General features: G+C 40.4%; 1 protein-coding gene across 1 annotated transcript in view; it reads right to left on the bottom strand.

Annotated features, from left to right (window-relative positions):
• MYO16 (myosin XVI) overlaps positions 1 to 23106 on the bottom strand; it is a gene marked incomplete at both ends in the record, with an annotated part of 422412 nt that overhangs the window by 130746 nt on the left and 268560 nt on the right. The window contains 2 exons of the mRNA XM_081214708.1: positions 1553 to 1728; positions 6342 to 6417. Of these exons, the coding sequence (XP_081070834.1) occupies positions 1553 to 1728; positions 6342 to 6417 (252 nt within the window). The remainder of the gene's footprint in view (positions 1 to 1552; positions 1729 to 6341; positions 6418 to 23106) is intronic.

Genomic DNA, 23106 nt, shown 5'->3' with positions numbered 1-23106 from the left:
CCCTTTCTGGGTGGAGGAACTGCTGTGAATTATCTCGCTTTTGCAGTCCTTCAGGGAAAAGACTAATGGCATCTATGCCTGGTAATGTTTAATAATTAAGGTTAAAAATTACAGTTTGGAGGTGTGTGGCGATTTCTTGCTCATGATTTCCAGGATGATTGAGAAAGGAAGGGCCAGAAGTTTCAGCGAAACCACCAGGAGTAGAGATTGAGCTTTTACAAGGGGAACACTTTGTCCTTTGTACGTAAAAGATGCCATTTTATATGCAATGAGATTGAATTCCTGTAATGGTCCAGTTCTGGAACAACTATATCAAAGGATCCTTAAATCTAGGGTCTAATGACTAAACACACACACACACACTCAGGAGCACGCACACACACACACACACATTTCTGCCATTCTTCTATAATACAGTTGATTTTAAGTATGCTTTTATTTTAATTGGTAAGTTAAAATGCATTTCAGCAAGCTACAGTTACTGAATTTCTAAGATTGATTGTACTGGACACCTTCCCAACCATATTTCTCATTTTTTAAGAGTTTTTGTAAAGGCAAGCAAAACAAACTGGGCTACAACTGGGCACTGAATTCATAAACTTAAAACATTTCAGTTTGAAACAACTCTTCACTGAATTTTTGGTTCTATTTTACAAATCGTCAGAATCTTTAGGTTGTAAGTACAACCAAGCTGGTGTGGGACAAATGCCCATTAAATAGTACAGATGAAACTATTTGTGGGGCAGGAATACAGACGCAGACGTAGAGAATGGATGTATGGACACAGGGCAGTGGGGGTGGGGTTGGATAAACTGGGAGATTAGGTTTGACATAAATACACCACCATGTGTAAAACAGATAGCTAGTGGGGACCTGGGGTATAGCACAGGGAGCTCAGCTCGGTGCTCTGTGGTGACCTAGAGGGGTGGGATGGTGGGAGAGGGAGGTCCAAGAGCGAGGGGATCTATGTATACATACAGCTGATTCACTTCATTGTACACCAGAAACTAACACAACATGGTAAAGCAACTATACCCTAATAAAAAATTAGTATAATGCCGAAATAAATTAAATAAATTAAATTTTGTAGAAAACACAGTGAAAACACTCTAGGACCTGAAAAATACACTATGCCTATATGAGAAACTACAATTTATTGTTTAGAGACCTAAAGCCTCTGAAGTGATTAATATCAACAGAATAAGTTAGCTAAGTTTATTCCCTTTAATCCTACTGTCTCTGAAGTTACCTCCCATTCATCAAAAAGGCAGTCACAGAGATGAGATGTAAAAAGGATGCCGCACAGACAACAAATAAAATGACTGATACTCTATTTGCTATCAAATTTTCACTCCACTGCACTTTCTTATAACTGTCCTCTCTCAGAGGGTTGTACTTTAGGTAAGCAGTCTTTCCTTTAATTTTTTCAATTAAAATATCAATTTATTTCCATTAGCATTGAGGACTGTGCTTTATTTTCTTTAAAAGAAGAAGCAAATGTGCTAATAAGCAAACTTCAAAACAACCAGACACGAATCATAAAAACTCCTACCTTACTAAGTTCTAGATAATTCCTGTTTTCTCCAATCATTGAAGAAGCTGTCATTTTCTTACTGAGCCAGGCAGATTTATGTCCTCTGAATTTAAAAGAAGGAGAGGAAGGTACGAGGGCTCCTGTTGGTGACAGTTTCGACTGGAACAAATGATTGATCATGACATTTTCACTAGCTAGGAAATAAATAAATGAATATTGTAAGCGGCATTAAAATCGTAATTCACGCAAGCATTAAGCTCACACGTCATCCGAGCGTTCTAACCACTAAAACATTCTGAGCGGGGAGGGAATTTAGGAGTCTACCTTTCCTTTTGCCTCTTTTTTATTTTCCCCACTAACTCATCACGCTGTGTGATGAATTCTGACCTTTTTTGCCCTTGGTCCAGATCCCATGCTCTCCTGTCCCCCACCTGAGCCCTGAATCCCTTGCTCTTGAATTGAGTGGCACTTACTGCTCTCCTAACAGCCAGAACCGGATCGGACCTGCTCAGACCTAAGGGGCCTCAGTGCACTTGATCAAGTCATGAAATGGTTTTGGTCAGCAGCTCTCCAGTCCAGGAAAATAACTGTCAGGGACACACGGCCCCAGGAAGAGCCCCTGTCTCATTCGACTGTCTCAGCTGTTAGGGGGAAAGGTGCCTCTTTTTCTGATCCAGTTAGGCCGGAAAGGTGAAAGCAAGTTGATATATTAGATGTTAGGTTATAAAAATTCTAGTAATTCTGGGTCCATATGTCTTTCTTGACACCTCAGGGAGAAATGGGCTCATGAATGGACGGACACACTTGAATAGCAAAGTGAAAACCATGTCTGTGACAGTTAAGGATCTAGAAGGCATGTTTCTTGGGTTACTTCTATCTGTATGTAGACAGTTTTTAAGCCTTAATTTCCTTTTCTGCAAAATAACCACCCGAGTACCTCCTCTGTGGATTCCTGCAAGATTAAAGTGTGATGTAACATGCATAAATCATTCAGGATCAGTCTTAGCCCATCGGACAGCTGGCAGCGTTTAGGAGCAAAGTGGTTTAGTTTCCACCATTTCTGCACTCAGATTATTTTGTTTGCCCAGCTAATATATTAGCAGTGCCTTCAGTGAAAAGTCGCTATATGAATAAACAAATAGGGAGCTAGGAGGAGGGTCAGAGAAGGGAGATACAATTATGGATTGCAGGAAGGCAAAAAGGAGCCCTGCGGTGTTGGCTGGAAATTATAGGTATCACAATAATATACAGCAATATATCTATCTATATCTATATCTATATATACACACACACATATATATGTAAAATCTATGCCTACATCTTAAATTTTCTAGTTCGGAAAGGGTCTAAAAGCAATGACACCCCAGTAGCAATGAGCTCACCCTGCCCCCATTTCTTAGTGATTCTTAACATCATTCACTTCTAAAATAAATCAAGTCTTCTTGGATAAGTGGCCAATTCTGGAACTGAGGCAAGCTAGAAGATCCTAGAACACTTTGGAAAGCCAGAATGTAAGAAAGTGTCCCAAAAGACACGAGAACCTGTCAAAAGGACATAGGAACTAGCTTGGAGGGGTTCTCACTGGCCAAGTCTTGGGCAATTTTAGTATCAAAATAATGACAAAACTGGGCTTCCACTTCTTAAAATATTAATGTCATGAAGAAAAAGGAAAGCTGAGGAAATGTCCCAGATTAAAGAAGACTAACAAGAAATGGCAAGTAAACTCAGCAAATGGTCCTGAATTGGGGGAAAAATCATTATGAAAGACATTAGTGGGATAATTGGTAAAGTGTTACATAAACTCTGAATTAGATATTGGTATCATATCAATGTTTAATAGTCTGATAATTTACTGAGGATATCTACGATCATGTCCTTGGTCTTAGGATAGGGACCAAAGTATTTAGGCACAAAGACATTTTTGGCCATTCTCCAGTGGCTCAGAGAGTGTGCGTACATACACACACACACACACACACACGGAGATGGAAGGAAGGAGAGAGGAAGAGAGAAAAGGAGAAAGGAAATGAAAAAAGTCAATCTGGGAAAAGAGCATACGGGAGTTCCTTGTACTAATTTTGTGACTTTAAGTTTGAAATCATTTCAAAACAAACAGTGAAACAATAAACATATAATACCATGGCCTATTTAACTTAATTAAAAATATTATTTATATTTCTAGCTAGTCTGTGGATGGATGGAACCACAGATAAATAGTGCAACTTGATACTCCCATAACTGGGGAAAAAGGCTTTACTACATCTATAAACACTAGACATAACTATGAACCAAAACATGTAACTGACCTGTTTCTGTCCTTTCTCTGGATCACACACCCAGGCTGCATGAAGGTAAAGCAGGGGTAGTGTCACCCTATGATGGAGGTGCCATCAGGCCTCAGCCCTAACAGTAGAGCCTGGCCCATAAGCTGAGCCAGTGGGAGGTGAGAGCAGGTTCCTCGGCACATTAAAAAGAGAAATTCGGCCATCGTGTTGTCACCTAGAGTCTGAGAAGGAAGTCCCTAGCAAAGAGACAGCTTTGGCCTCCCTTCCCTATTTCTAGGAGTCACTTGCTGCAGGCATTTTTCTTCATGTCACCCTGTATACACTTTGCAATGGGAAGCATCCCTCTCTGGGCTGTAGACACAACGCACTGGGCGCCTTTCTGCCCGTAAAACGGGCTGAGCTAACTGAGGTGCCCACAGTCTATAAGCAGGTATGCAGAAATGCCAACAGCATCATTGACAATAAATAGTAAGATCTCCTCTACTTATAAGTAGACTTAAGAATCTGGACTTTACTTGCTTCTTTCTGAGTCAAGTGGACTTGATTTCTCATCTTGGGCATGAACGAGGGCAGTGTCTGTGTGAGCTGTGCCACCCAGCTCCCTGTCTGCACTGGTCAGGGATGTCACAGACACAGCTGGATTTGTAGGTATCCTGCACCCTTCCTCACCTGGGAGCTTTTGCATAATATGAGAATTGAATCAGATGCTGTAAGCAGAGTACTCAGCAAGGTGCCTGGAAACAGGAATTATTCCTATTATCTATAAATTACGCTTGCTTTTAATAACTATTTTCAGTGTCAAAACATTCCATAGATTCATAAAATACTATCACAACCATGCATCTTTGCTTGTGTGATAGAACGGGTGAGCAACTGTGGCCTGTGGGCCAAATCCAGCACATTGCCTGTTTTTGTAAATAAAGTTTTATTGAAATACAGTCACATCCATCTGTATTGTCTATGGTTGCTTCCTCATTATAATAGCAGAGTTGAGCAGTTGCAACAGTGAACTTATGGCTCGCAAAGCCTGAAATATTTATTCTCTAGCCCTCTGCAGAAAATTCTTCGCACCTCTTATATGAACATAGAAGGGCACATTGCAAATTTTGTCCTCTTGTTCAGATGTATGTATAGTCTAAAATATTTAGAATAAAATAAGATTTGCTGCTTTTCTCTTGGCGCTTGTTAGCAAGCATACACAAAAGAATGACTTTAAGATATAGGGACTCTGTTAAGATAAGCAGAATTACAATATCTGAAGCCATCATGTTTTCTTTCTAAATACATATTCTGTCACCATGAAATACAAAAAAAAGGAGGCCTAGTGCCAACTTTGAAAACATGCTGTATATTAGTTCTTCATAAAATACATGGATTTTATGTATGTTATAAAATTTTAAGTATGTTATGAATGAAAGTCCAAATATTTGAAAACTAGAAGATATTTCCAGTGATAATCAAGAAGATCAATTATCTCACTTCTTTCTTTTTACACAGTGTTATTCCAAGTCCATGTTTTTATCATTAGTTTCAGCCTTTAAGAGAACTCAATAACCATACATTCTGAGAGGCAAGCAGAGTCATTCCCCATGAAAAGCAATATACTGCAACTCTATTATTTGATTTAAAGGTAAATATATTCCTCCATCCGGAAGTGATATGGGTGTCTTATTTCCAGCTCAAAGGCATCCAACTATTTCATGAAAGGTTATGATATGCTTCTTTTCCCAGGGATGATAAATGGCTCCATCTCACTTAGAGCAACTTAAAGCACAAGGATGATACATTTTAATTCGCTGAAGAGGTTATTAAGAAAATGTGAATCACTGCAGAACTGCTATTAAGAAAATAGTTACTAGAGGAGATAGAACTATAAATATATGTAAATTTATAGATGTATATGTAAATATAGATATATATATAATTATTCCACATATAAACCCAGTACATCATTTTACATATAGTATAGAATTATAGATATATGTATAGAGATATGTATATAAAGTACTAAGGTTCACTAAGTAGATGTCACCTATAAATTTATATGGATATATACATATATGCATGTGTGTATGTATATATCAATTTGTACCCTCATTTTACTTTGTAAGCATTAGTTTTTTATAGCTGAAAGTACACAAGAATAAAATACCACCCTCAGATGTGCTCCAGAGTTATCTTAAGTAATGAAAATCACCCTGCTGTAGCCTAAATAACTGTGGAAGCCATATGCACCTTCATCAGTCTTCACACAAGAGCTTCTTTACATTCACATGCCAAACTGGTAAAGGTGTTTTATATTTCTATCTGCTAAAAGCTTAGTTAAATTATGGTTTCTACTAGACTCCAAATTAAATTGTAACCAGTGTGTAGCATGGCAAGATCCATTCCTTATTATTCTGGGCATTAGAACACAAAAGATAGTTCAATTAGCCTTAGCATGTGGCATATTTTATAGGACCATGTTCAGAGACAGAGACATAAAGTATGTGTGGCATTTTAACCGTACGGGGAAAACTTACTTTTCATTACAAATAGAAGATTCTGTGAAAGGGAGTCTTTATTTTTTTCAATTGCTCCAACAATTTCATACATTACCTGTAATAAAAGAAAGTGGCATAATTACTAATGGTTAAACATGACCATGAAAGTAATTTCCTTTAAAGAATAACTTGACTCAGAGGCAGTTTTAAATTATTCACAAGAGCAGTGTCTTCAGGTCTTAGAGTTCTCGCTACAGGCAAGTTCAAAGCTCCCATTCCCAGGCTCTCCTTCTGCACATGGAGGCGGAAACGCCTCCTCTGCTCTGATTGCCGGAGCCCTCCTCCAACTGTGAGTTTAGGAGAAAGGGGTGCTGACTCACAGCCATCATAGCATGTTTATTCTGAAAAACCCTCACCTGCTCATAAAACTCTCTAAACCAAGTAGGAAGACTTCATGACACCTTGGAAGGGAAGGAAATGAGGCATCAGTTTGAAAAATGGAGTGCTGTCTTTATTAAAAAACTTAAAATAGAGCTACCATATGATCCTGCAATCCCACTCCTCGGCATATATCCAGAGAAAACTCTAATTCCAAAAGATACATGCAATGCTCACAGCAGCACTATTTAAAAGAGCCAAGATATGGAAGCAACCTGAATGTCCACTGACAGGTGAATGGATAAAAGCGATGTGGTATATATATATATACAGTGGAATACTACTCAGCCATAAAAACGAATTAAATAATGCCATTTGCAGCAACATGGATGGACCTAGAGATTCTCATATTGAGTGAAGTAAGTCAGAGAAAGACAAATATTATATGATGTCACTTATATGTGGAATCTAAAAAAATGATAGCAAATGAACTTATTTACAAAAGAAATAGACTCACAGATGTAGAAAACAAACTTATGGTCACCAAAGTGGATAGCGGGGTGGGGGGGCAGGGGGAAGAAATAAATCAGGAGTTTGTGATTAACAGATACACACTACTATATAGAAAATACTAAACAACAAGGACCTACTGTAGAGCACAGAAAACTATACTCAATATCTTGTAATAACGTATAATGGAAAAGAATATGAAAAAGAATAGATATTGAACAGATGTGTACATATATACGTATGTATGTGTAACTGAATCACTTTGCTGTACACTTGAAACTAACACAACATTGTAAATTAACTATACTTCAGTAAAAAAAAAAAGCGTTCCTTTGGATCATTTAAGCAGTGAATAAAATCTGAAGTCCTTAAAACAAAGAAAACTCAGGAAACAATTAATTCTGGATTATTCAAAGAACAGTTTTTTTTTTTTTTTCTGTCACAGTTTACTTACGAACATATTTAAATGACTTTATTGTCTGGTTTTGCTGGTATTCCCATCTGGTCTGGGAGACTTGATTTTTGAAGAGAGACGTGGTTTTATTGTCTCTCTCAGCCTCAGCCAAGTGTGAGCTCCAGACCAGGACTGACCCCAAGAAGGGCAGCTGGTCAGTGATGTCTCTTTGCTCTGCATCACCATGAGGGAGTGTGGGTGGTTAGACCAGTGAAGGTGATAATCACCCGACTCCTTCGGGAATTTTAACTGGATGGCCCAGAGGAGATTGTCTCATTGGCAGCAAGATGGAACTAGACAGAAAGAATCCACGAGAAACAGGCTGAGTGGCCAGTGAGAGGAAGCTAGAAAAAGGCCAGATGACCCTAGTGAGTCTTGGTTCCTACTGGGTTTTCAAGTTTCAATACCTAACTGTATCATCCATACAATAAAGCCTTGCTGAGATTTTATTCTTTGCTGCCACAAGAGCCTAAATGGCACAGAAATCCCAAGATACCCTCCAGATTCCCAGAGTTTCCAACATGAATTTGGATCAGAAGACTGTTTGAGCTAAGAGGCAAACAACTAAACAACTTTAAGATACTTCTCAATCATTATCTAATTATCCAGTTTGCCCCTAGGCCAGAACATGGCTTGCCAATATTAAAATGCAAGCTATATATCATGTTACATATTACACATTGTTGAATATAAACAATTTTTACATCATCTAGAGCAGTGGTTCTCAACCAGTGATGATGGTGACACTTTCAGTGCCTGGAGTCTTTTGTGTTTGTCACAACGGAAGGGTTGGAAGGACAGGGATGCTACAAGCATCCTACAGTGCCCTGGAGAGCTCCACAGTGAAGAAGTAGCTGGCGCCCAATGACCATCGGATTGGGGTTGAGAAACCTTAACCTGGAGTTTGGCTTCTGCATGTCTTCCTGTATTAGAGACAGCAGTGCCCAGAGACCACAGACACCCAGCTAAGCTGCTCTGCGTCTATATGGACTTTGGCAGGTTATTTAATGTCCCAGAGCTGATCCTGCAATGTAGGGTCCTACTCTGTATGGTTCCAATCTATAATTCTAGCCTCTTCTTTTCACGGGCATCTGATGATTCTGAAGTAAACACACACACACACACACACACACACACACAGTTGGACTACCTGATTTTTTCTAAATACATTCCTTGCCTGTCTTTGCTCCTGTCATGCCTTGCTTTGTGATGGGCCTTCCTCCTGTACCTTGAGGGAGTGACTATGGCTTGCTCAGCTCTGTCTCTGCAGCAACAAGCAAAATGCTTTGTCCACTGGGCAGATTCATTTACTATTTGGTGAAATGAACACAAAGGTTTCGTTATATTGTGACCACATATAGCATAACATCGTGCTGCCCCTTTTTATTTAAGATTATGTCGATGAGTCTTTCATTATCACAAGATCATGTGCTCTGGGAAGTCCTCATGAATGGCATCCTGGTTGTACTTGGATAGTTAGACAAAAAGCTAAAGGTCTCCCATTAAAACTAAAGTTCAAAACCTCCCAGTTGGAGACACCAGCTGGAGCAGTTACGTGGAAAAGATACTTAACAAAATCCATACAAGGGCAAACACTCAAGAAGGGCAGTTTGATGCTTGTAGGAAGCATGGAGTTGGGCAAAAGTTTTTACTTCATATAAAATTAATGAGTCTTGAAGCAGGTGAGCTTAATTATTTTGTGACAATGGGAAAACTGCTTTAGCTCTTTGAGTCTTTCTTCATGTGTTAAATTAATATCCTGCAAAGGCATTCCAAGTTTAAGAGCTTCTGAGCCTATTCCTAAGACACGGTTGATTACAGTACTGACAGGATTTGAGTTGACAGCTCAACAGAAGTATTAGACATTACCCCCCAAGACAGCTTATTTTATCATAATTAATACAATAATGCTAACGACTATGTGTTACATAAACTTGGCATTAGTGGAATGCTAACACATGGTTCCATATCATGTTTTTTTTTTTTTTCCTGGTCCCAAATCTGGAATCAAATATTTCCTCAAGGAGCCCTTTCATATTTTATAGGAAAATTGAAATTAGAGATCTACAGGTGCACAATAGCATAGTATTATCAAGCTAGTCAGGGTTTCTAGGACTTTTCAGGGGACGAGCTGAGAAATACATGCACACAACACACATATGTGTGCACATACATCTGAGATGGGTTTAGTTTTTCTTTTTACGGGTAAAATACAATCTGTTTCCAGACTTGGTCATTTAACCATGATGATTTCTTCAGTCCAATAAAGTTTGGTATTGGCCTTGTCAAAGGCAACTAGAAAATCGAAATAAATAATATCCACTCATGCCCGTTTATTATGTCCATAGATAACCTGCTCCCATCCCCTTTAAATACTACTTAAACTTTTAATTCTGAGATAATTATAGATTCACAGTTGTAAGAAATAACACCGAAAGAGCCGGTGGACCCTTTACCCCATTCCGGCCAATGATAACATCGGACAAAACCATCACCAGCAGGATATTGACATCAGTGCAGGGAAGACTCGGGACTCTATTTCATATGTGGTGAATTGAGGTCATTTGTGTTCTGTGAGGAACTGGTCCAGTTCATCTAAGTCATCAAATTTATATGTGACGGTTGTTTGTAGTATTTATTCCCTTTTGACCTTTTTGTTGACTGCAGGGTCTATATTCATATTTCCTGTTTTATTCCTGATATTAGCAATTTGTGTCTTTTCTCTTTGTCATTCCTTACTAGAGGTTTGCCATTTTTATGGTTATTTTAAGAGAACCAACTCTTTGTTTCATTGATTTTCTCTATTTTTAAAAAAATTCCACGCGTTTTGCTCTCGGTTTGCTCTTGGATTGCCTTTCGCTTGCTTGTTCTGGGTTTATTTTACTTTCCTTCTTCTAGGTTGTTGAGGTGGAAGCTTGGATTACTGACTTGAGACTTTCCTCTTTTCTAATATGTGTATGTAGTGCTATAAATTTTCCTCTAGGCACTGTTGTAGCTCTGTCTCAAAAGTCTGATATGTTGTATTTTCATTTTCATTCAGTTCAACATATTTTTGAATTCCCTTGAAACTTCATTTTTGATTTATGGATTATTTAGAAGGGCATTTTTTAGTTTCCAGATATTTGGAGATTTTCCTGTTATTTTTCTCTTCTTGATTTTGAGTTTGAGTCCATTGTGATAGGAAAGCCCCAGTCTGTATAATTTCAATCCTTTGGAATTTTAGGTTTGGTTTATGGCCCAGAATATAGTCTTCCTTGAAGCATGGACTTGAAAAGAATGAGTATACTGCTTTTCTTGGTTTACACATCTATAAATGAGCAGATCCCATTGGTTGATGGAGTTGAGTCCTTCTACATCCTTTCTGGTTCCCCACAAAGCTGTTCTATCAATTGAGAAGAGGACGTTGAAGTTTCCCACTTAACCTTCTGGTTAGCTGACCTCCTCTGAGAGCACTCAGCAGGGGAAGAGAGGCATAGCCTCATTACTGTCAAGTGGAGAATTCGGGGTCCCCGCTCAACCTCCTCTGACACAAAAGAACGGGGTATCCTCATTGTCGCTGGGTGGGCAGGAGCTCTGGGTCTCCACTGGGTCTCCAGGCACACTTCCCTGGCTGCAGGGTGAGCAGGTGGAAGGGGTCGACGTGCCTCTCTACTGCTTCCCAAGTGGGCGTGGGGAGAGGGGACCTGCGGTGGGTTACCTCTGGGCAGTGGCGAGAGTCCTGACCTCCCCCCACTCCTCTGACATCATCCCCTCCCCCCAGCAAGGAGGTGGTGGCACAAGACAAATGCAGAAACTTCGCACAATACTGAAATCTGAACTGTGCCTAAGTATTTCAAAACTGCACATTCTAAAAAGGCGCACTGTCATTTTAATAAAGGTAACTAAAATATTTTGGGTTTTATTTTCACTTAAAACAATTATAGCAAACGAGCTGGCCACAGTTAAAAAAATATATAATCTGGATGATGATAACGCACACACGTCCTTTTAGTCCTAAGTTAACACGAGGACTAAAAGTTAATTTTCAGAAGAAGACATGAATAAAAAACCAAAAATCTAACTCCATGATCGCTCGTGTCAAATCCTTGGTAGATCCTCACCTGCTACAGAAAGATGTCCACCTCAGTGAATACAATCCTTTGACATATGGACTATTTCCAGGTGCTCCCCTTTCTTTTTAGAAAAGTCTTTCCAGCTTCACCAGCTGCCAAAGACGAGTCTACTTCTCAAGGTCCACATCTAGGTAGGAGGCATCAAGCTGTATTGGAAAGAGGACCAGCCTTGCATGACAGCTGCCTTTTGGGCTCCAGCTTCAACCAGTCCTGGTACCTGGTAGGTAAGGACATCAAGGTACTGAGCCTTCCTGATTTCTCATCTCCAGAACATGGATGGTAATGTCAACCTCACTCTCTCTCTCTCTCTCTCTCTCTCTCTCTCTGGGTGATTTTGAAGATGCATGAAAATGTATGTTAGTCCTAGTTTTGCATAGTACCTACCGTTTTCTAATCAGCAACCCCCATATCTGCTCTAATGCTCACCCGTACCTTCCTCTCACCCCTGTTCCAGAATATTTTTACATTACCGTCCCGAGAAGGACTCACGGAGTCAGCTACGCTATCTAACCATGAGGCTGCTAAATGAGCTGCCATCGGAAAAGGACGCTATCATCCTGTAGCTGTAATGCCATCAGTGAAAATTCATTTATTACTTTACAAAGAAATTGCTTCCGAATAAAGCCCATCTCCCTGGAAGAGTAAAAGCACATTACACTCACCAGCCACCTAGCGTCAGCCTCCGGACCTCACGGGGACCACTAGCCTGGAGAGGCACTAAGGTTGCATAGAAGCCACGGATGCTACAACACTGAGTGGGAAAAGGCCACCCCATTGGGCTCCTGGTGATTCAAAGGTCAGTGAGCCTCAGAGCCTAGTTAAATGGACAGAGGAATCTGTATGAATGGGAAAACAGCAAGGAGAAAAACTCAATGTACCCTAGGAATCCCCCTAGCTCTGTGAGTCTGTGATGCCAGGGCGACAGATAAGGCCTGTCCTGCCTCAGCTGTGCCACTTGGGAGGGACGTAGCGGGCACTGCTGGAACGGCAGGAGCAGGGTTCAGGCATGGGCCTTTCCAGGTCACTCAGGACAGTTCCTCTGTTCTCAGCCCCACCCCTCCTTTTCCTGCTGGTTTATTGTTTGGGGGATGAAAGGAGACAAAACCCGAAAGTCACAAAAGATAGAGGCCAGGATAAATGCTCTATTGCCCCCTCTGTCTTTCCATAACTGAAACTCAGGTTTGTTTGTTTGTTTGTTTTCCTCTTAAGGACTCATGCTATAAGTGACAACATCCCTAATGCATGTAACAGAGACATTTATATGCGTACAGGTCCATACAAATCTTAAAGGAAATTGTCATGTAGTCAAAGATTTCCTTTGGAATGATTCCATTCAATAAAATGGCTCCAGAGGAAATTTAGCATTTTCCTCATGTTTCAGCAGTTAGCACACGCATCTAAATGCTTTGGTGAGGGTGCCGAGTGGGAAGGGTGTAGGCTAGGGAGCCGCGGCCACGCGCTCCCTTTCTGGATGTACTCGCTGTAACCCTCCGGAACTGCAATACATACAATTAAAAGAAAAATTATGTTCGCTGTATATAAAAACGGGGGTGATAAAACTTCCGCCATGGGTGTGAATCACAATCCATCAAGATACTTCGTCTCCTGAGTCCACAAAGAAAAGTTACAAAAGGCCAAACCACATGCATTGTCTGCCCAACTGGAGGCTGTCAAGCTCAGGTTTGGCTCAGCTCCAAGGAAACTGAAGTGCAAGCGTGAGTGAGGTCCAGGGAAATGGCTCCATCCACCACCTCTGATTTTAATTCCCTGCATTAAAGCGAGAGCAGTTGGCTTACTCCACCTGGATAAGGAAAGCATGGGGTCTGCCCGAGCTGGGGCCTAACATCCTAACGTCTGTGGTCTCAGCCCCGCTCCAGGAGCTGGCACACAGGAGGAGGGCAATGCGAGGTCAAGGAAGGTGTGCCAGTCTGCCGTGCTCCCACCAGCTGCCCTCAGCTCCACTCCCCGTAGAACAGTCTTCTTCCTTCCCATCTCCAGCCTCAGAGGACGCAGCTGCTTCACACGTCTCCGGGTCACCTCATCGTCTCCCATCTGTCTCAACTTTTCCTGTGGGACCTAATCCCTGTCCTCCTTTTCTTCTGCTTGAAAATTTGGAGCAGTTTCTTTTTCAGGCTAGACCCCGGCTGACCCCCACCAGCCCCAATTTCTCGCCCTGTCTATTCCTGTCTTGGTGCTGACAGCTCAGCTGCTTCTACCTGCTCTGCAGCTCAACAGGACAAGGAGAGATACCGTGTTCATCACAGTTCAGAACACCTGACGAGAGATAATGAAGCTCTTGAAGGTATGACGGAAAGCCAAGGGAGCAAGGCAGTCCTAGAAGGGCGGACGGATGGATGCACACAGAGCGATAAAAACTCCTCGTTCTGAGAAGCCTGAGGGTGCAAGGAGATAGCATCGCAGCCCGTGAAATGAACCACATGCAGCGAGCGGGGCGGGGGGGGGGGTCTCAGCATACCTGCATTGAGGCTTCACAGGTTAGAGAAAAAGAAATGGAAACAAATAGAGCATGGCACTGTAGGCTAGAAACGGAAATGTCACAACCAATGCTCCATTCAGGACAGAATCAGGAAGCCAACAGGAAACCACCTGAGTGGGAAAACAAGGGTGAATAATTCTTAGGAGGGCCTTTTGTGGCATCACTTGGGGATTTGCTACCTAGACTTCCTGTGTCTTCTCTGCCCTTCCTTCTGCTACTGGGCTGAGACGTTACCCAGAGTAACTTTTATAAAACACTGCATTAGAATGAGAGCCTTTTCCAGAGTGGACACTCTACCTTGCAAGGCAAAATGTAAAGGACAAACTGAATTGCTAATTATAGTATCACCTAATTAATGTAGTTCCGATGTGGAAATCTGTATTTCCATGTGGTTAAGTGCTAAAAGTTCAACTTCCTCTAATGAAGCTACCCTCAGTGATAATTGAGGCATTTCAGGACATCCCAGACTACAGCATGGACGGCTTACATGTGCTTCTGGCAGCACTGATATTTCCTTTATATGTGTGTGTGTGTGTGTACATATTTCTCTAAGTACAGTATTTGACTTGGACATCTCTGTCTATCTATGGGTCTATGGATCTATTGCTCTCACACTAATTTGAAGGCACAGCAGTGATTGCTTTATACAGCAGGCAAATAGGGCCATAAATACTTCTACACAGTTTCCAACACCTAAACCAAGAGGGAGGAGACTTCATGGGACGCCCTCATACACTTGGACAATGTCCAAGCACTTAGGGAGACACTGGGAACGGGTGATCGACCCCCACTAAGTAGCACAAAGTCAGAAACGGGCAGGAGGATGGGGTGCGTGTGAGGGGAAGGACAGCCCTGCTGCAGGAGGAAGGGCCGCTGTGTGTCAGCTCCAGAAAGTGGAGAGCAGGACATATTACGTTTTTTGATGAACTACAAAGGGTGTGATGAAGTGTCCTCATCTGGTCCACAATCCCAAGTTGGGTTACAACCTGCCCAAGAGGCTATATGTGAAGCTGAGAGGAGGGGGGTCCAGTGGAGAGCATCTGTGGGTGAACATCAGAAACAAGGGCCCCAGGGGAGCAGCCAGCTAGGGAGGAGGGGGGAACAGCATCACCAACGGCACGGGAAGGGCCTCAAAGCCCCCCCAGGGGAGCATCTCAGGGACACATGGAAGCACCCAAGCCAGCATCAGCCCTAAACATCGAAAGGAGTTGTGTGCGTGAAGCCATATTGGGATGAAATGAGAGGACCCAGCATAAGAATAAACAGAAAACAGGATGCTCCGGGCAACGGTACAGTGTCTCCTGTGTGGCTGAGGCTTGACGGGACTGGACTGTCAGCTAAAGTTTGTGGTTCTGATCACTATACAGGACCAGAATTTCCTCGTCTCTGAGTTGAGTCCGTGAGCACCAATGAAAGCAAATAAAGGACTTTCTATTACTTAGAAGAGACCAGAAATATCGCTGGAGCTGCCTGGGTTTTTTTCTGGTTAAAAGGAAGGGTTGTCCCAGCTGAATATATTTTTAAAAGTGGTGTGAACCCAAAATAAAAATCGAATCCTGATTACATCTCCCGGGTTGTGCATATTCAACTACCAGGTACACTAAGAACAAGAACTGGTCGATCACCCGTTCCCAGTGTCTCCCTAAGTGCTGGGACATTGTCCGAGAGTGTTAAAACGATCTGGAAGATCTGATTTTTAAAAGAGAAATCAGAGTTTATTCTTCTACCAAAGGAGGTAAACTGGGAGGTAAAAATATGGAAAAGAAAGCAGGCATCACTGTCTCTGTTTCAGGACTATTATTAACAAGTCGAATCAGAATAATCACATTTAATTCTGGACAGTGTCACCAGGGAAACAAGAAGATAAATGAAATAAAAGCAGTTCATATGCCTTTAAGTAAAGATATTCATTCATCCCTTTATTCATAATTCGCATTTCTTCCATCAGTTAGTGTTAGGAGACTGTTGAAGGGACCCAAGAGGGGGAGGTGATGTGACCTTGGGCGCTGGAATAAAAATGAGGGCTATTTGGATTCTAAGGGTAAGTGGGGAGAGAGTAGCTTGTATTTGGTAATTAACTGGGTTTCTGATTTTACCATGAGTTGAAAAGTGGGACAAATACGGCAAATCAGTTTTATTTACTTTTTTGAAGTCAGCTGAGAGAGTGTTTGGGAATTTAGTTTAATTAGCCACTGGATCTGTTAACATGATGATGTCACTCAAGCAGAGATACTAAAAAGTAGACCTGTAGGTGTGAAGCCCACAGACAAACAGACTGGAGAGACATGGGAGCCATGTCATCTACGAAACTGAATCATGAGAACATATAAACTCCTAGAAAGAGACATAAAATACTCTCCCGGGAATCATCAATATTTACAGAATGGAAGTAAATTCACTCATCAGTCAAATTCATAACCCCCTTCTCCACCATGTTATTTACATGATGCAAAATATAATCCCTAGGAAAGAGGTAGGATTAACAGCTGATAAAAATGGCCAACTTTTGAGATAGACTCTTGAGTTCACTATAGCACATCAGAATGTGTGTAATGATTGGAGTTTAGCAAAAGAAATAAGATCGTTTTCAGTAAATATAAATGGGTCTGATAATTTTTCATGCCTGGTTTCAGCTTTCTATCTGAGGTCTGCTGAAAAATGTCTGGATTTCATGCGTAGTGGTAAATTGATCTCTCTCTTGCATCAATATTTATAAGCAGAGGCTTCTATTTTTTACTTTTCCATTAAGTGATTCCATCTAATAGTTTTGCTTGCTCTCATTCTGATTCACTTTAAGTTGATAAATACTAATCAACAGAGAAAGTTATTAGAAGCACATAGCGTTACTGTTAAGAGTCCTTATCTAGATATCTAGATTCTGGATATGGGCATTGAATTAAAATTACCACAAGTGAACTTTGTGAACATGCTTCATTGGTTCCTTTTAAGGAGAAAAAATACCAATCAACTAACAATAAGATGTCAGTATTCTAGGAAATCTAAAGGTCCCTATTTATAAATGTCTGTCAGCCCATGAAGATAAAAGAACCAGTTAAATCTTTGAAAAAAACGGTAAGATTCCCTAAATAAGAGCCTGCATTTTCTCTTCCTAATAAAACTCTGGATAAGGAAACATTTATCAAGTCTACAAAAATGTATTTATGCCAAAGGTGAAACTGATGGAAGAAATGGAGCACAAGAGGCCTGGGGGAGTTCATTTTTATTCTTCTAAAAGTTTGCCCAAGAGGTGAACAAACACAGATGTAAATTAAGCTCTCTTTGTGTGGGTCAAAATATCTTTGTCAAATAACCTTTAATAGTATCAGTTTGGCTTGGACCAGACAGGTTTCATTGTTATGTCTGGGGATTCTGCCTGGAGAAAAGAAAGAGGGAAATAAATGGAAACTTCCTTATTGATGAGTTCATCTCCTTTTCCCGCTGATTTAAAGGTTCACTTTCAGAGTCTTCTTGGGAACACTGTGTCCCCCACCAATCTCTGGAGGGGAAGGCCAGGAGACAAGCTACAGAAGGTGTTCCTGACACAGGGGACACAGGGAAGTTGAAGGGACCAAGGTTGCACCCACATACATGTTACGTAAATACGTCTAAGGGCAAAGAGGTCGGCTTTCAACCCTCTGTCACCTAGACTGTACTGCCTCAAGGAAATAGAGATCTCTGCTTCTCAGACGTCTGGGAAACACCATAAATCTCAACTGACATATTTCAAACTTAATGTATTCCACAATAGGGATAGATCCTGTTCAAGGAGAAGGGGAAAAAAGTTCAGGTATTTTATAGACTGGCCACAAATCAGTCTTTTCCACACATCACTCCTATCAGCAATGTTTTAGTAATTGGGTTCCCGGAAAGGCTTGTGGAAATCAGTGACATGGTGATAATGATCAGGGTCTACAGTTTGGGACTAGGACTTTATCCTCCTCACCAGGATGTGATTTAGGAGGATGGAAAAGGAATCTTGATGAATACAAGCAAACCCCATCCACATAAAGACACACCCATGAGCACATTATATGATGGGCTATACATTTTCCTTCTGTTGTAAATTACATCTTGGAATATGTATGTAAATTGCAGGGAGCACTTCAATTTTCTTAAGGAAAATGATATTGAAAGGACCTTTAAAAATCTGCAGTAAAATTTCACACACCTGTATGCTTGATTAAAATATTAGTCATAAAGCTAAATGGTAAAGAATATAATTTTTTACAAAAATTCTCTTTAATCAAGGCAGCGTTACCCATCACAAAACCCACCTGTATACTCAGTGAAAAACAGAATGTCACATTAACATAAGGTGAAACATTTATCTAAATAGTTTTTCTTTTAATATTACAGTTTCCATAGATCGAGACAATCTCAATTTCCTGCACTTACCTTCCACTGAAGTCTTTCAAGTGTGATAGGAAGTACAAGAAAATACCATACTATCACTTTGGTGGTTACATATTCCTTATCATCTGCTAAAGCGCTATTAATAACATTATGATAAATAAAAATAAATATTCTAACACACTTATAAAACATTTATTTATGCAACGTGAGCATATTTATGACATACAAGAATTAACAAATATCTTTCTTAACTAATCAAGGATATTTACCAATGATTCAATTTGAGAAAGTCAGTTGGACCTCTAATATTCTCAATACAGCCAGTTGATTACGTGATTCCCGAAATATTTCCAGGACTTCGATACTTGTGATTGATGAGTTTAAAATTTTGCCAAATATGGTGGTATTCCTGCATGGAAAGACCTTCAGCAGTTGTTGGGGAAATAGGACTCGCATCTTTGACACAACGTCTCAAAACAGTTGTACCTGCACTGATTGCTTGCCCACCATTTACCCTTCAGAACAAGCTTATGAGGTTCATAAGTATATTCCCCTTAATTACAAACCACATGGATATGTTAAGTGAGGGTCAGTGTACCCCTCAAAGTCACAGCAATGGAGCCCCAAGTGCCCCAGTGCCTCTTCTCTGTTACACAACACAGATTTCATGACTGAGATAAAAAACACTAAGATTTCAGCACATACCATGGTGGAGAGAGAAAGATATGGAGGTGAGGGGGTGAGAAAGCTGAGACACCGTATTGTGACCTACTGGTCTGTAATGGGTTGAATGGTGTGCCCCCCAAATTCATGCCCACCCAGAACCACAGAATGTGCCCTTTTATGGAAATAAGACCTTTGTGGAGGTAATTAGTTAAGATGAGGTCCTACTGGATGGGAGGGGACCCTAAATCCAATGACTGGTGTCCTTAAAGAAGAGAAAGGGACACAAAGACACACGCAGAGAGAAAACCTCATGAAGATAGAGGCAGAGACCTAGGTGCTGTGTCTACAAACCAAGGAACTCCAACTGCTGGCAAGCCCAGAAGCTGGAAGAGAGGCTTCGAACAGATTTCTCTCGGAGCCTGCAGAGGGACCCAACCTGCAGACACTTGATTTTAGACTCTGGCCGCCAGAACTGTGAGAGAGGATATGTTTTTACAGTTTTAAGCCATGCTGGACGGGGGACTTCGTAATGGTGCCCCCAGGAGACTCACACATAACTGTATAATATCTGGTGAACCACTCAACTCCACCAAGGCTTACTTCACTGGAAAACTGACACAGTAATATTTACCAGGAAGGTTGTGGTGAAAATGTTTCCCAGGCACTCTGCAAATTGAACACTGCTAGGTAAGCATCAGGTGTGCTTATTGATGAGGGGAGAGACAGAGCAGGGGAATTTGGATCAGGCCAAGAACTTGGCCTTGGGAAGATGGGTATGATTTGGAAAGAAAGAGGAAAGGGGCATTACAGGTGAGGAAACCATGTGAGCAAAAATAGAGATGGAGAAATACAGGCGTCATTTTCAAATGGATCAAATGTGTTAAAAGAAAAAAAAAACTACAATGCTACGAGTTAAAACTCCTCACTGCTTTTCTAATCTGTAAACATTGACCCAATGAACATGTGCATAGCTTCCTGGGGCTGCTGTAACCAGCAACCACTCTGGAATCCGGCATCCCTGCCCTCCTTCTGGGCTTCTTCAAGCTCCTCGTGGCTCCTGGCCTTCCTTGGTCTGCGGCAGCATCACTCTGGTCTCCACTTGCTTTTCTCTCTCTCAAATCTCCCTCGGCCCCCCTCTTATAAGGATACTTGGCACTGGGCTTAGAGCTCAACAGATAATCCAGGAAGACCTTCTTGTCTCAAGATCCTTGACTTAATTACATATGCAAAGAGCCTTTTCCCAAATAAGATGCCAGTCATAGGTTCTAGGCATGAGCCCGAGGACCTGTCTTTTGTGTGGGGCAGGCACCATTCCATTCACTATGATACTTATGGGTTTGGAAACAGAAGAAGGCTAAAACACAGGCATGTCATCTTAGGTAAGAGCAACACCACGAGCATGATTCGTATAAATCATCAAGGCCAGTCATACAATGGGACACTTATGTGAGATCCCAAAAGAATCACTTCATGCCAAAAAAGAAATGATCATAATAAACAACGTTCAGACAAAGACCTTACGATCAGACACCAAAGAAGGTCAAATATGTAAGTGTCATATATTTTATAGCTATTAATCTTGACCTCTGTTTTCATGAATTTAACTTTTATTACTTCAGATTGCTTTACTATCTCTTAATCAATTTCCTTTTCTCATGTTAAAATGTAGGAACTTCAAAATACTACTTCCTATTGGAGTTTAGGAATCACCTTCATGGAAATTCAACTTTCCTAAGAGCCAACCTCTTTTGCCAAATCCTAAGTCTTCTTTCCTTCAAGATTCTTAACTTTAAAAGCCAATAAAATTAGACACACTTCTGGATTTAATGCTTATCCATCATTTAAATCACTAAAAGAAGTTAAAGAGCAATTCCTAAAACAGGTAACCCTATATAAGGTTTAAAATTTGCTAAAACAAATAACAACGATAAAAAAAACACAATTAAAAGCTTCTTTAATTCAAATTCATGCTCATTAGTGAGACCCTGTTAATATTTCATGCACAGCCTCATCCCATTTACTTTAAAATATTTCTGTAATGGAGATTGGAAAATACACCACGCTCCTATGAGTAATGAAAAATTCAAATGTGTTTAGGGAAGAACTTCAGCTATAATTTAAATAATGTTGCTTAAACATTTCTAAAAGGACTTCTGAGCCTCTTCTCCAAATGAGATTCAGAAGCATGGCAGGGTCTCACAGTCAGAGCAGAACAGTCAGATGTGCAGGTCTCTGGGGGCGGGAAGCTGGATGTCAATATCATCACCAGCAGTAACGATCGTCCTTCCTATGAGATATGGCATGTTTTTACTAACAAAACTAGGTAAACCAGGCATGGAGGGGCAAGTGATGATAAGAACTCTCTAGCACATCCATCTGGACAAGAGGAGACTACAAACAAACCCACGAACCCCAAAGCCATTGAGGTCTCCTCTGGGATCAACTTGATCATCAAAGCGCTATTCAGGATTGCTCATCCTACTGTCCAAAATAGACCCTGCCTGCTGATTTTAAGCCAATTAGCTCTTTGCCACATCTCCTGATTTATAAAATGCAGAATGTGCTGCTTTCCTTGAAAATGCAATAGCTCAAAATTTAAGTATACAAAGTTACATCTGATGATTAGAATGGCATATGCCTTGACATATTGCCACAAATTACATAGAATCTATACTTTAACATGTGAATGAGTCCTCAGGGAGTGCTTGGGCTAAGACTCTTTAGTACATCTCAGTGAAATGAAAGACTTTTATAAAACCACAAAATTGACTCCAATTATGGAAAATCCTGCTTTAAAATATAAAGGTGCTTTTACAGGAAATTTCATGATTCCACAGGGCTTTAGCTATGTGGCAACTAATCAACTGGCTTTCTCTGCTTTGCTTTATTGCTATCAGAACTCAGTGAAATGATTCCATTCACACAAACTCCTCATTGTTTTTCCCCAGATTTTCTTAAAACCATTGACATTTTATTAGGTGCTTGTAGAATAATTTTTAAATGCAAACATACAATAATTAGCAAGCAAAACTTTATTCCAAAGCTTGGTACCATTCAGTTTAATGCAATTATCATTTACTGAACATCTAGTATGTCTTCAGCATACAAGACGAACAGACTTACAAGGCGGGTCAGGTATATACCAACTGAAGATAGCTTCCATGAAACTTACAGAAAAATAATTTTCCAAAATCATTAGTTATACCTTATTGTAATTTTTCAACTAAATCCTATGAATTCAATAAATTATTTTTAAGTATCAAATAATTCATTTATTCATCAAATATTTATTGGTGCATTTTATGTGCCAGATACTCTCCCAGGCACTGGGGATTATCAAAGAATATAGAAACAGAGATACTTGCATAATAAAGTGTCCATCAAGAGATGAATGGCTAAAGAAGACATGGTACATATACACAATGGAATATCACTCAGCAATAAGAAAGAATGAAATAATGCCATTTGCAGCAACATGGATGGACCTAGAGATTATCAGACTAAGTGAAGTATGTCAGACAGAGAAAGACAAATATCATATGACATCACATATGTGGAATCTGAAAAAATGATACAAATGAACTTACTTACAAAACAGAAATAGACTCACGGACATAGAAAACAAACTTATGGTTACCAAAGAGGAAAGGGGGGGATAAATTAGGAGATTGGGCTTAGCAGATTCACACTACTATATATAAAATAAACATCAAGGACCTACTGTAGAGCACCAGGAACGATACTCAATATCTTAGAATAACCTATAATTCTGAAAAAAAAATATATATATATATTTATGTGTAACTGAATCACTTTGCTGTACACTTGAAACTA

Source organism: Mesoplodon bidens (genome assembly GCF_964165515.1).
Source record: "Mesoplodon bidens genome assembly, chromosome: 17".
NCBI lineage: Eukaryota > Metazoa > Chordata > Mammalia > Artiodactyla > Ziphiidae > Mesoplodon > Mesoplodon bidens.
This window is presented reverse-complemented; position numbering and strand designations above follow the sequence as displayed.